General features: G+C 38.7%; 1 protein-coding gene across 3 annotated transcripts in view; it reads right to left on the bottom strand.

Annotated features, from left to right (window-relative positions):
- Positions 1–15,252, bottom strand: part of CERS6 (ceramide synthase 6) — a 325,119-nt gene that overhangs the window by 62,433 nt on the left and 247,434 nt on the right. For all 3 annotated transcript variants that reach the window (XM_060624843.3, XM_060624844.3, XM_060624845.3), the window contains exon 6: positions 11,927–12,019. In XM_060624843.3, the coding sequence (XP_060480826.1) occupies positions 11,927–12,019 (93 nt within the window). The remainder of the gene's footprint in view (positions 1–11,926; positions 12,020–15,252) is intronic.

Here is a 15,252-nt window from a genome sequence, read left to right on the forward strand (position 1 = left end):
TGAGTTGATTCTGATTTGCCCCATATTAGGCAGTCTGAAAACAATTATACCTTTCTCTTACCCATGCGTGATGTGAAAAGTTCACACAATGTATTTAAATGTCAACCTTTGGGTATCTGCAATCTCCCTCAATTTATTTGGGTATTTTATTTTTAACTGGCCTTGAATTTTGGTGTACTATAAAGAGAACTGGTTAAATGTGCCATTTAAAGAGAGATATTTTAAATAACAAGCCTCTTCAAAAACTGTAATGTGAATTCACTTTCACTCTCATGGGTAGCCTAGGCATGCTAGGGTAAATATTCACAGGAGAATTTGGGAAGGGATAAAAATGTGTGATTGATTTGAGAAATATTTGTTCAATTATAAAGTAGAGTAGTTCTAGAAGAAATTATTCAATTATCTCTTCTCTAAAACTCAATCCATGAATAAAACTTCATTTACACCAAATCAAGTTTATTTCAACACTTTTTTTTTCAATAGATTAGATTTTTCCACCTTTGTACTAAATGTATACAGACTCAGGTCTTTGAGGAAGTTAACTGTCATATACAAACATCATTCTAAAAACAGTAAATGCCAAGAAACTGATTAAAGACTGAATTTACTACTGTTATTATCAAAATGTTTAAAAAATATGTACTGATATGATTTAAATATCTCTATTAGCCATACTCAAATCTCATATCCTCACTACTTGGTCAATATGTACACCTAGGTTACTCTACCTTAGAGCAGAGAAAGGCACACTATAGCCCCCAAGCCAAATCTGGCTCCCCATTTACTTTTGTAAATAAAGAGAACACTGTCGCATTCATTTGTTTAACCATTGTCTATGGCAGAGTTCTTCCTAATGTGGCAGAGTTGAATACTTGCAACAGAGACTATGTGGCCTGCAAGTTTAAAATATTTACTATCTGGCCCTTCACAGAAAAGTCTGATGACCCCTGTCTTAGAGCCGCATCTAAGAACATATTATGGGATACTTAAATCATGTTATCTGAGATGTGACAATTGCATAGTATTAGGTCCAACTTTCTCAGATAAAGAATGTACAAGAGATTTAATTTTTACTTGTTCTGAAGAAGTCATAAAATATTACTCTTAAAATTCAGATCAACTATCAAAAAAGTTTTGCAGGTATCTATTAAAATTCTCATATTTGAAAATCACGAAGTTTCTTTACCGGCTTTCAAAACAAAAGCTGTCTGGAGGCAATATTACTTTCCCTACTGTTAGACGTGCCTTTACTTTATAGCTTCTGGGAACATATACAAAATGAAGTAAAGAAACGCTGGATAAGCAGTGTCTACCCAATCTTTCTCCTGTGTAACATTTACGGTACCATTTCAAGATCAAGAACTCATAATCTTGTCTCTTATGTGTTATTTAGTTAATATTTAATCTTTAATTGATTTTATTACTGTGGAGAAGGATACAATAAAATTTTATTTGCACAACAGAAAATAGTAAGATAGTGCCACTAATTCCCTTCCAGTGTGCCTGGTCAGAGCACAGAACTTAATTTGCAACTCCCTGGAGTCCTCCTTCATGTTTTCCTTTCCTTTCTTCATCAAGAGCACACTCTTGAAATACATTATGCTTTCAAACGATGTAGATATTTTTCTTAATTATACATGCATTTATTTTTCTCATTGAACTTTGGGTCCTCAGAAATTTTCATCACTACCAGTAGTGTCAAATTACAAGTGCCTGGAGTTGGAGGCCTTAATATATGCGTTCTGGGCTCCATTTAAATTACACTTGGCCCAGTCACACTAACTAGTTGTTAATGCTAGAAGGGTCACTTCTGAGACACTTTAAATATAACAGTTTTAAGTGGTGCACAGGTTTACAGACTTTATTCTCTCCCCCTCTCCTCTCCCTCCCCTCCCCCCAATATCCTTGAGGATGAAAGCAAATGGCAGCACTTAATGATATCAAGTAAACCCATTTAGGTTGAAAACATCCAGAATGATCAGTAGGGGGCAGACTGTGCTCAAGTAAAATCAGAAACATCCCAGGACTCAAAAGCCATCAACTTCATATTTACTGCCAAAGCCCCTGAGGCCCAAAATGACAACAGGCAATCAAGGACTCAATTTTGTGCTTTAGATGAAGATGAAACATGTCTCCTTCAGATCAACCAAGTTGAGACGATGCTGTAAGTTGTCAGAAGGGGTTCAGAGGAACTCTTACTGTTTTCATCAGCCTTATCTCTTGTCCTCTAACTCCTCGTTCTTTAGCTGCCTGAGCTCCCCACTCCTCTTCACAAGCAGCCAGAACTCTACCTGCAGAACTCACCTGTCATGCTTCTTCTGGGCCCCATGCAGGCCTCTAGCCATGTGGGTTTTTTTTTTTTTCTGGTTGGAATGCTGGTAGTTTCTCTTTTCTCCAAGCCCCACTCCACTTCGACTACGTGGTGAAGTCCTATCTACCTTCCAATCTGCCTACTAATTTTCAAGCCCCAAAGGCTCTGTCTGATGCTGTCATTTAGTCACATAAAGCAAGTACTATTAGAACTGAATTTTGGAAAGAAACTGAGGCACAGAGATGTTATACAATTATTCCAAAGTCACACGGTAAGAATGGGCTTGAGACCACATCTGAATTCAGTTGTGTGTGACCCCAGAGCCCAGGCTCCTAACTATGCAGCAGGCTGCTTCTCAGAAACAAACATGTGAGAAAAGATGGCTGTGAGGAAGGATGCTGTAGAGAGAGGACACTTCTGGAAACATATATGAGAGACTAACAAGGGGAACACGGTCCATATCTGGAAGGCAGGGAGAGAAGGGGGACCAAGAGCAAAGGTGCAGGGTTAGCCATGAGTGGAAAGGGTGCCCCTTCTTAGGAAGCCAGAAGGAAGGATGTGAGAGTGGATCCATTTGTATTTATGGGGACAGAAACAGAGGGGATTAATGGAGTTGGGGAGAGAGTTAGAGCTATGATAAACCAGAGTGGGTGTGTTTCCAAGACTCCTGGGGTGACTTGAGAGAAACTCCCCAGAGGAAACTGAATGACTGAACCAGCCAAACGAAAGTGGAACCTTTCAAGTACTGATGTCACCTCCTGCGAGACGGTGGGACTCCACAGACCCCAGACTTAAAGCCCCAGAGCCCTAGACCAGCAGCACTATGTCATGGCATGTGGGTCTCTGCAATGGGGCAATGCTGAGACTCTTTGCACCGCACTGGAAGAAGAGGTTCCTGGCTGGCACCCTCCTGCACTGTGGACTGTAGGACGTGTGCTGCCACCCTGCCCCAGGTCTGTCTATGGCCCAGCAGTCTGACTGTGACATCTAAAGACGCTTGAGAGCTCTCCCCTGGCAGGGCACTTAGGTGTCTGACTGCCAGATTAAGCCACTTGTTAAGGCAGCCTTTGAATAAAATCTGATAAAATTGCCCCAGAAGACACATTTCTCTTCCAGACAACACTGTTCCATTGTTTTCCCACCAGCCTACACACAGCACTGGGTTGAAATGTTCTGCTCACAGGTGGTAGCTTATTAAAATGAGCTGCCTCTTCTACCCTTCTTATATTCTGAAGACATAGTATTGAGAAAGCAACAGAACCAAGGCCTAAGAGTCAGGAATATCTGCCTCAGAACTCTGGAGGCAGGATATTCCTACTCCAATCACAAGTGGACACACAAAAGAGCAACTCTGCACCTCTGGGCAAGAAGCCATAAAGTGGCCTGCCTGCCTGTGTCTAGCACACAGGTGACACAGAGAGAACACCACATCACGTTCCATCTCTCTCAGGATGGGCATGTGTCATTGTTGTGATCTGAGCTTTGCAAACAAAGGACAAGGACACATCAATACAAGCTGAGGCACTACCTTGGAATCGTATCTCTACAAAATCCTTAAAAATAATCTCCACCAGCAGTTCTTAAACGTTCTTGTCTCAGACCACTTTTGTATTTTTAAAAATCATTGAGGACACCAAAAAGTGTTTCTTGATGTGGGTTATATCTATTAGTATCCACATTAGATGTTAAAACTGAGAAATACAAAACATAGGTAAAACACATTTATTAAATAAAGTCTATTACATGTTAATTAACAAATATTTTTATGAAAAATAACTACATTTTCTAAAACTAAAAAAAATAGTGAGGAGCTGTGTTTTACATTATTTGTAATGTAATGGCTGTGTTTTACATTATTTCAAATCTCTTTGACGTCTGGCTTAAGATAAGACAGGAGCGTTGGATTCTCTTTAACTGCATAAACATTCAATCTGTTGTCCTAAGCTATTTTGGTTGAAGTATAACAAGTGCCTAACGGTTGGAAAGGGACAAGTATCTTAATAGTCTTTTCAGACAGTTATGAATATTCTTTGATATTGTACCAAAATTTGGCAAGTGGGATATTCTCAAAGGTTAGGTGCAATGTCGAGTCTAAAACCATATCAATGCCCCTTTCATATTCTTTTACAGTGAAGTCCTTTGGTCTGTCTTGACCTTTGAATGAATCTTTTACTCATGCATGCCACTGCAGCTCATGCATTAGTCATTTGGAAAATACTGGTTCCCTGAGTTAATATTTAAAAAAAATCACTTTTATTAATATCACTACCAATCTCATTAGAGAAGTCTTTATGGATTGAGATGCTATCAAGCTCTCGCTGGTAGACACAAGTCTTCCAAAAATCTACCTTTGCATGAGAACTTCAGTTTTATCATTGACAACAAACATTGTCATTTTTTTTTCTTGAAACAACTTGACAAAGTCACTTTTGCGTTTTCAAAAAAATGATTCCCAAACACGTAAGTTGGAATAACCACAGTCGGTTAGTCATTCTTCCAAGTAAAAATGAGATCTATGGGAGAAGAAAGCAGGTAGTTCAGCTTCCAACAGAAAGCACTACATGCACATGATCTTCCTGGGGACACTATTGTACACTGTTAAGCTGCACAAGTTCTTTACGCCTACTTCCTACTTCATCACACAAGACATTTTTAAGTGTGTACCCAAGAAGAGAGATTTAATAAAATTAACACTCTTCAGTGCTTCATCAAGAACATTCTTAACTGAAACTGGCAACTTTTCTTCCTGTAAGCATGTGGCAGTGAAGAACCCAATTACTAGTACAGTTTGGGGCCACTGCCTGCAACTTTGGCCACTATTACTCCTGGACTATGAGTACAATTTCAACGCAGTCAGAGGAGCAGATGACATCTTAGTATAGGATGAAAACAGTTTTGACCTTGCAGACCTCCTGAAAGGATCTCCATGGGTCCGCAGACTATACTTTGAGAACTGCTGATCTAGAAAATACCTCAGTCCCAAAGTGACTCAAGTCAGTTTTGCTCACAGCTTACCAATCACCTGGCCCCATCCAACCACAAGAGGGGGCATGGCTGAGAAGGAACGAGTGCCTGGGGGTAGAGAGGTGGCAATATTTGGTGAACCAAGTTAATTACTATAGTAATAGCTAACATTTATTGAGCATTTACTATGTGCCAGGCACTGCTCAAAGAACATGTATTACTTTTTTATGCACATAATACCCTTGTGACTTAGGTTATATGAACTCCATTCTTTGGATCAGGAAAGCAAGGCACAGTAAGTTGGTCAAGGTCATACCAGTGGTGCTGAGAAGGTAGATGGATTCCAGAGCCCATGCTTTTAACTTCTAAGGCAAAATACCCATAACTATTCCCTAGTCTAGAAGAAAATGAGAAAAATAATAACTTTTTCATAAAGATACATTTAAAGATCTGTCCTTTATTACAAGGTGTCCTTTCTCCTTTAAAATATTAAAACTTCCTTTATGAATTGAGGGTGGTAAGTAGCAGGTGTTCTTTAAATTTCCTTACTAGACAAAGTAAAAAATTGGCAACTTTAAGTCAGTTCCCCTTCCTAATTATTTTTGCTAACTTTAATTGACCAAAAATACAACAATTTGTGACCATTAGTTTTGGAGGTTTTTGTTTGTTGGCTGGTTTTAGCACTATATATTGATTCAGCCAAATTTTGATCATTATGTGCTAGGTGATGTTCTAAGCTCTATTCATCAAACACTACACAAGTTTCATGGATATTATTTCATTAAATTCCATGCCATCCTGCTTCCTTATAAAGGAGATGCATTTTCTTCACTCTAAAACTAACTGAAGCAGGAAAAATCTGGAGCATGGCAAGCCCCTAAAAGGCAGCTAAAGCATTCGTAGCAACAGGTACCAGTTAGTCTCTACAGAAGTTACCAGACAGAAAACACAAGCCCATCAAGAAGTTTCTTGCTAAACTCAATCATCACACTTCTCTCTGTTAGGATCTTTTACAAGATGTACTTTTTCTCTCAGGTTAAAGACCAAAAGAGCAACAAGCTGATTTCACCAGCTGGGCCCTGGAACTTGGCCATGGATGATTTCCTACAAAGGACTCCGAACACAAGTAGGGTTTATTGGCTAAGGGCCCAGGCCTTCAAGCCAAACAGCAGTTTAGTTAAAAGGGACATAGGGCTTAGACACAGGCAATCTGTTCTGAGCTCCAACACATTTATTCGTTTCCCTTGGAAATTCTGGATGTGCAGGAGAAATACACATTGTGAACAGGTGCTAAAAACAGAATTTTAATAAAAATTAAGCCTTGAGACATAAAAGATGTTTCAAAAAATGTTGAATACTGAGAATACACCTGTTGTTTTAATAAGATACCTTAACAATTTTGTGCTTACAGCAGAAGGAAGGAAAAGAGGAAGGGAGGGAAGGACAGACAAATGGAGGGAAGAAAGAAGAAAAAAGTAAGTAAGATAAAATCCTCAAAATACCTTGGAGGCACATAATAGGGTATTTAAATTACAAGTCCGTTATACCAAATGACTACATCTGGGCTGTCCCTTCCCTCTGGGAAGGTTAATAATAATAACTCTCATCACTGACCAAATAAGTACCAACTCTGGAAATGATCAAGACAGTGTCAATGTGCTCTGTCACCACAGGGATGAGAGGTTCTCCTCTCGTTTTTAAACACCAGATTCTATTTGGAAACAGCAACTGAAAGAAAAAAAGCTGGCAATACTAGAATACTTCTGGAAAAAAGAGTTTATGAACATAAAAGCCATTTTAGAAAGACTCAGAAACTCATTAAGTCACACACACACAAAATGATTTCTAAACTTCACTTCAGCTACTTATTGTAACAGTTTGAGGCATGCATTCGGATTCAATGTTTATAAATCTGGGTCCTTATTTGAAGCAGCCATTCAAGCTCATTGTCATTTAACAGGGAAATGAAAGAAAACATTCTTTATAACCTTTCTATCAATAACCCTATGAAAAGCCTTCCATACTGTGTTGTCAATGAGTGTCTTCAAACATCTCTATTTCATAATTAGAAGGCTGTTTTTAGAGGGTTTAGTTAAATAGTTGCAACATACAAGGTAGGGAATGCAGTTGGTCACCAGGACATTCGATTAATCCTCGCTGATGGATGGAACAGCAGATCCTCAGAGTAGTGGAGCAGTGGAGAGGGAACCACCAAGGACCCGCAGTGACAGTCAACAACACGCAAAGGAAAAGAGCAAGGGCTACAATTCACCAGTAAGAGAAGGCAACAGAGAAAAAGGCCTTCCTCAAAAAGTTAAAAATAGAACTACCCTATGACCCAGCAATAGCAGTACTAGGAATTTACCCAAGAGATACAGGAGTGCTGATGCATTGAGGCACATGTACCCCAATGTTTATAGCAGCGCTTTCAACAATAGCCAAATTATGGAAACAGCCTAAATGTCCATCAACTGATGAATGGATAAAGATGTGGTTTATACATACAATGGAATACTCCTCAGCAATGAGAAAGAATGAAATTACGCCATATGCAGCAACGTGGGTAGAACGGGAAGGTATTATGCTGAGTGAAATAAGTCAGTCAGAGAAGGGCAGATAATCATATGTTTTCACTCATATGTGGATCTTGAGAAACTTACCAGAAGTCCATGGGGGGAGGGAAGGGGAAAAAATAGTCACAAACAGAGAAGGAGGGAGGCAAACCACAAGAGACTCTTAAATACAGAGAACAAACTGAGGGTGGATGGGGGAGGTGGGGGAGAGGTGACGGGCATTGAGAGAGGTGGGGGGAGGGTGATGGGCACTGAGGAGGGCACTTGTTGGGATGAGGACTGGGTGTTGTATGTAAGCCAATTTGACAATAAATTATATGAAAGAAAGAGAAGGAAGGAAGGAAGGAAGGAAGGAAGGAAGGAAGGAAGGAAAGAAAGAAAGAAAGAAAGAAAGAAAGAAAGAAAGAAAGAAAGAAAGAAAAGAGGCCTTCCTCATTAAAATCTGTGCTGAGTAATACACAGGTCTGGCAGTGGCTAAATTCCCATTTTGTTCAAGAAGAAGAATAAACCAACTGCACCAGGAACATACAAAAGTACTCTGGCCAGCTGAAGAAGGGAGAGGTGCCAGATGTCTAAGACAAGCTACTGGTGTTGACTAAGAAAAAATGTACACTTAACTGCTAAACGTTGGCAACATGTGTAAGGTTGAGATCAATTCCATGAACCTCTTCGTAAAATTGCCCTTTTTATACATAGGTGGTTTCTACACTGATGCAAGGTATACTAAATCCATACAAAATGATACACTTCAACCACTGAAAATCAACCACTTATGATATTAGAAATGGTCATTTGACTTAACGAAGACTCTATGAGTCCTCTTAACTCACTGAAAACACACATTAAATGAATGTTGAGAAAGTTCAAGCAAATGGAAGAAGTTTGGTGACCGTTGGTACAACAATGACTCGCTAGCAATGTCTTGGCTCCTGGGAGCCAAGTACAGTTATAGTCTTGATTTTACTAATCTCTTTGACTCTAGATGACACACGTAATTCTCATTAAGCAAAGAGAAACCAATAAAATGGCAAAGAGCTGCAAAAGGCTCACTACTTCTAATTCAAGAGCATGGCAAGGCAAGATAATACAAGAATTGCATGTGTGTTTAATCTAAGAGTGAATCACAGAACTTTGCTGGGTAAACTTGGGCTCTAATTCATTCCCACATAGCACAACCTTGAAAAATTTACATAAACTCACTGTATATCAATTTGCCCAGCTACAAAATGGGAAAATATTCAAACTTCCTTTTTTTTATATACTAGCTTTTTCTGTAACTAATCTGGAAAAAAATGCTCCTCAAAAGAAAATAAAACACATGTTTTTCAGCATGAAAAAGAAAGGAAATTCTGACACATGCTACAACATGGATGATCCTGAGGGCGTTATGCTAAGTGAAATAAGTCAGTCACAAAATGACAAATACAGTATGATTCCACTTCTATGAGCACCTAGAGTAGTCAAATTCATAGTGAGAGTAGAATGGTGGTTGCCAGGAGCTGGGGGGAGGGGACAATGAGGAATTACTATCTCATGGGTACAGAGTTTCAGTTATGCAAGACAAAAAGAGTTCTGGAAACTGGTTGCACAACAATGTAGATGTGTATAATACTGCTGAATTGTACACTTAAAATGGTTAAGATGGTAAACTTTTATGTTTTGATTTTTATCACAATTAAAGGTTTAAAAAATAAATAAGTAAAATGCACAATAAGCCTAGCATAATGCCTAGCACATAGACAATCAGTCTTCAAGTACTATATACATGAATGAAGAAGACCCCTCGTGTAAGACAGACAAAATTTAATCTAACTGGCATACCATCACTGAAGGATCTTTAAACATTTCCAGAAACTGACCAGAGTGATGCCATGAGTAAGGAACCACAAATTTTTGTTGCCAATGAGTTCTCTGCTTTCCCAAGCCCTAGTCCTTACAGGGACCATCCACCTCTTGTGAGATTCAAAGAACTCACATCACATTAAGGCTGTGTACCTACACAGGTAAGGAAAGACAGCTTTTTGCCAGCCAAGAAAGCCTCTGCTGTAGGAAAGTGGAAGGCATGCACCTGGGGAAAGGGGATGAAAGTACTAGAGCCAAAGACTCTTCAATGTTCTTCTGTAGCCACTTGGATACCACTCTGCAATTTAGCAGATGACTGATCTAACCAAGGAATTTACAGTATTACAAGTATTGTGCTCCTTGACAATGCATAGTTCTGTTTGCAAAAGAGTTTGGAAGATATCCATTGGTAAATCAGAAGACATTCTGATGAGTCCATTTATTCATTCACCCTACACTTACTGATCCCCATCATAAGCAGGTGCATTGACAGCCATGATATAAAGATGAACATATCTTGCTCTTCTATTCTCCAAGTCTAGGGAAGGTAGGCCCCCACACAGTTAAAAAAATTAACTATGTACACATTGGGCATGATATAAAGATGAACATATCTTGCTCTTCTATTCTCCAAGTCTAGGGAAGGTAGGCCCCTACACAGTTAAAAAAATTAACTATGTACACATTGGGCAACTAAACACAGAGGATGGAATGATAAAAAACCTTGGGGGAATTGAATTAGCCTTCAAAGAAGATATTATTTTTGGACTTGGTCAGGTTTGGGAGGAGGGAAATAGGGTATATACTAGCCAAGGCAAGGTCTTCTTTTAAAAAAAAAAAGGTGCATGAAAAAAATTATGTCTGAACAATGATGAAAAGACATTCATAGATAGGACATATGTGTGTTTCAGAAGGGGGGGAAGAGGGACGGGTACTAACACTGGAGAGGTGGGTTTGAATCATGTTGATAACCTGCGTATTGCTCCAAGTAGTCTGGCTTTGTCTTGAAAGGTTTTAGAAACACAACTCTTGGGTGGCAGGTAGACAAGAATGACTACTTAGATAGGAGGACCATTTAAAAGGCTACTGCAATAGATTAAGCAAAAGTAGAGACAACTCAAACTAAATGTGTCAGTGACGTTAAGGGTTCAGGTATGCGGCAAAACAAAGAGGAGAGCCAAGGAAAACCATTAGCTTACAGAACTGTCGGTTATAAGCACTACTGGACGAACAAGGCTAGGGGATGATCATGTCTTCAGCTGGAAATACGTTGCACGTAAAGTTCAGTTTCCTCATTTATAAAATAAGGTAACTAATAAATGATCCAACTGAATCTTGGAGTTGATGGGAAGATTAAATAATAAACAAAAAGGACATAATACTATTATTTATGCCTAGATTTGTGGAAGTATGGACCTGGAGAGAACCCAGGGCTGAAGAGAGACATCTTGGAGTTCCTGGTACATAAGTTATGGCTAGTAGTGCTGAAGGTTATAAGCTTGATCATACCAGGAAATGATGCCCTATAATCCAGGACTAGACCCTGGTGCATGCAAATATGTGGCATGTGAGGCCCTGGGCTGGACGCCAGCAAAGACGATTTTGAAGGCATGATCCAAATATGGGAATCTGGAGAAAATGGTATGATGGAAAAATTATAAGCGGTAAATAGCCAGAAGTGCCTATTCTTTCCAGAAGCTCGTAGGATGAGAGCTGGAATGGGTAGGTTTAACACTTAAAAGGTCAAGAGCATGCACCCTCAGCAAAAGCTACTCCAGGGGAAGGGAGAGGTGGAGGCTAATCATAGTTCATTTAGGAATGTTGTATTTTCATGATGTGTTCTGATGTTAGGTAACTTTAATTCAGGAAAAATTCATTCGTGTGGCTGGAGCACTGAGAATTTACTCTCTCCCAGGGGCTACAAATACAATTTTTCTTCTTTATTTAATTTGAAGAATAGAGGGCCTTGTGAATCAGACTGAGAAAAAAAATTACTGCTGTCAGGATTCATTGATACATTTTTTCACAGAGAAAAGAACACTAGCTTTGGAGGAAAGAGGGAAGAGACAATGCAAATAAAATACAAAACACCAGAAATGAAAATAAACTTTCTGGAATAATGCAGGGCTGGTGCTGCCAGAGAACAGACGTGAGTGCCTTTCAGACGCTACTCCCATCTGCCAAGGGCCATTAAGGACACATATCTGCAAGCACTTTACAACATTACCACTCTTACCTTTCTTTTGATATCAGTGAACTGGGAAAACATTAAAGACCAATAATACGACAGCTCCAGGATATAATAGTAGTGAAGGTCAGTTGTGAGTGGCTGGGGATTAAAGAAAAAAAAAAGAAAGATTAATAGTTAATAGGAAACCAAATTGTGTCCCAAACATCTCAAGTTCAGTGCTGAAAAGTGACATGGTCTTATGCCTCCACAGATTCCAGCCCCATTCTCTCTATGGGTAAGAGGGCTTTGAAGTATGTCTCTAATACACAGCTTAATGGCATTAAGTTTGTTGCATCTCCAACCAAAAAAGTGTCAATGAGTATGAACATTTGGTACCCAATTCACTATTTACTTTAACAACAGCATTTATGGTTCCTTGATAGAAGGATCTGTTAAGATTTCTTAGGCAACCTGAAAAAAAGCTTTTTAATACATACAGAAAAAGAGTAACCCTGGAAAGTACCATGAGATTCCATAGTATAGGGGCAAGGGAGGTAGGTGATAGAATGGGTGCTAGATGGGGTGATAGATGGGTCATGAAGGCAGAGTTTTGAGTTCTGTATTAATCAGAGCTTTCTTGTTATTAAGGAATGTTCTGTACATTGCAAATATCAGAAAAGATAATTCAAAAATATTTATTAAAAGGCAGAGGGACAAGGAAGCTGCCAAGAAATACCAGGCTAGGCCCTCAGCCATGAAATCTGAGATCAAGTCTCAGCTCCATAGCTCAGTGGGCCTTAGTATACCTTTTGTAAAATGGGGGGTGATACCTGTTCTATCTGCTTCAGGGGTCCAAGAGTGGGGAGAGGCTCAGAGAGCCAGTAGAAGTCAAGAACATTTATTTTGTTTACTAAGCTATAATGAAATGTCTTACTCTACCAGAATGAATGAGAGACCTTTGAAATGCATTCTATCCGTGCTGCCCACAATGTAATACTATATACAGTAACTGCAATTGAAACTTTAATGCTCTGGGAACCAATAGCAGCGTAACAAAGTACTTTCATGAGAAGCTGGCACTCTCTTAACTACCAACCCTACCAGCTTTATGCACTGGTATCAAAGAAAACAGTTGTCCCTCCCACTGATCTCTGGCAACAAAACACATGAGGGGACAGGATATTATCCCACCAGCAATCCCAAGCTCTGAGTAACAATGACCATCAGTGTGTTTATCAAACTCAGCACCATACTGGAGAGAATATATTTTCCACTGAATTGTCCTTTTAAAATTTGCAGGCATTAGCAATAAGGGATGGGTATTCAGGTCAGACATATGGCAGCAATGAAGTCTAGAAAATAGGGCACTGGCTTCAGGACCCTGGGAGCCAAGGTTAAATTTCAGTTTTAATGAGCTTCCCTGCACCACCACCTGGGAAAAACCACGGCGGGCTAGGAAGACAGGTGAGAGTACATCTAGAAACCAGAGTTCCTAAGAGAGCATCATATTACAAAACTACCATATTCATGGAGTGCTCTGCAATTGACAAAACTATCCACATGTTAATTTCTCTGACTCTCATAAAAACCCTATAAAATTAGTACCATCATTTTCTAGATAGTATAGCTGACAGGAAATTGCTGTCAAGTTAGTTCAGGTTGAAAGGCTAATCACAGGTCTTATAGCTAGTGAGGCCCTGTGACTGCTATTCGAGGGCTTCTCATTCCCAACTTGTGCTCTTTACGACAAACTATCTAGTCCCAACTAAAGATCACTTTCCATTATTTTGGACTTAAATATATGCATTATATAAGAACCATCATATATGTAATAAATTACATATATATTCATACACAAGGAGCAGTGTGCCTTTAATAAAATTGCAGCAGACCACTACTCTTTCATATAAACATATGTTCAATTATTTACTTAATATACATGCTAAAAACATAATAAATATGCTTCATGAGCACTACCTATCTTTAAAAAAGTGCTCTTAAGACTTGAGACTGACTTTGAACTGTAATCTCTGTAATTATTCAGCATAGCTACCCACAATGCACTTTAATTACACGCATAATAATTACATGCTGTTTATTTTTTTTCCCCACACATATAAAAAGAAAAGTAGCTGATTTTTTTATGAGAATATGGGGTTTATCAAAGATGACCATTATTCCTTCAAGAAATCATGAACTGTTCCTAAATTTCGGGGGCTATTACCAAATTATTCATTGATAAGCAATGATGTCTTACTAGCAGAAGACAATATTGATCTGAAACTCCAAATACACAGTATCTTTCCTTCTATACTGATGATGTTTCTTATTTTTACTTCTTATTTTATTGTTTTTTAAAGATTTATTTTAAAGTAATCTCTATACCCAATGTGGGAATCAAATTTATAACCCCAAGGTTAAGAGTCACATGCTCCACGTACTAAGTCAGGCAGACACTTCAATGTTTCTTATTTTTAAACATATCTATCTACCAGACCCTCAAATTTTCATGTTAAATCTATAGTTTTGTCTGTGAAACAGCCTGCAATTACATTTTGGCCCACTGCCCCAACAACTAATTATCTCAGAAAAAAGCAATTCCTTAGCTCCAGCCATAAATGTGAAAGCTATTTCAGACTATGTTATAGTTATAAAGAGGAGTGGGAATTACATTTCATGTGACATTTGTCCTAATGTTGTTCATATGACAGAATTTTCCTCATAAATGCAGTGCATTAGAGCAGCTGCCACATGAACATTCAAGTTAAGGTTTCTAGAAGGCTTTGAATACTTTTATAAATAGAATTCTAGATGTATATGGATTTTTCCACTCAGTATACCAATACTGGACACAACCAGAGGTGTAATGACAATATCCCAAGTATTTAAGGTAGTAAAATAGCAGTGGAGCCTGAGAATTACAACTGTGGACAGTAAGTTTTGATGTTGACTTCAGTCTCCATCAGAAAGCCCTAGAATGCTCAGCTTTCTCTAACCATGTCATATTGCTTGCTTACATGCTTTTCTAATATGGATGTACCCCATAAAAGAGATGGAAATGCAAACTCAAATTCCATTTCAATGTGTCCCTAGCATGAACTAGCCCAAGAAGTTTCCAACACTGGTCCCTAGCTCCTGTTGCAACACTGCGTGTAACAGAGACGATTACAGAGCATGCTTGCTTCCCATTAACTTTATGCACACCAAAAAGACCAAATGCCTCTAAGAAGACAGCCCAAAGAACCAAAGTCAAAAATCCAAGTTGCTTATCCGAATGTATGTCACTTTATCATCAAAATATCTAGTTGTATTTGATTCTCTTATATAATATATTCCAATTAAACTAGAAAAGACCCAGCTCTATGATATTCAAATAGTAACTGATCTGAGGA

The sequence above is a fragment of the Panthera onca genome, chromosome C1 (assembly GCF_046562875.1).
Source record: "Panthera onca isolate mPanOnc1 chromosome C1, mPanOnc1 haplotype 2, whole genome shotgun sequence".
In the NCBI taxonomy this organism is placed as follows: Eukaryota; Metazoa; Chordata; class Mammalia; order Carnivora; family Felidae; genus Panthera; species Panthera onca.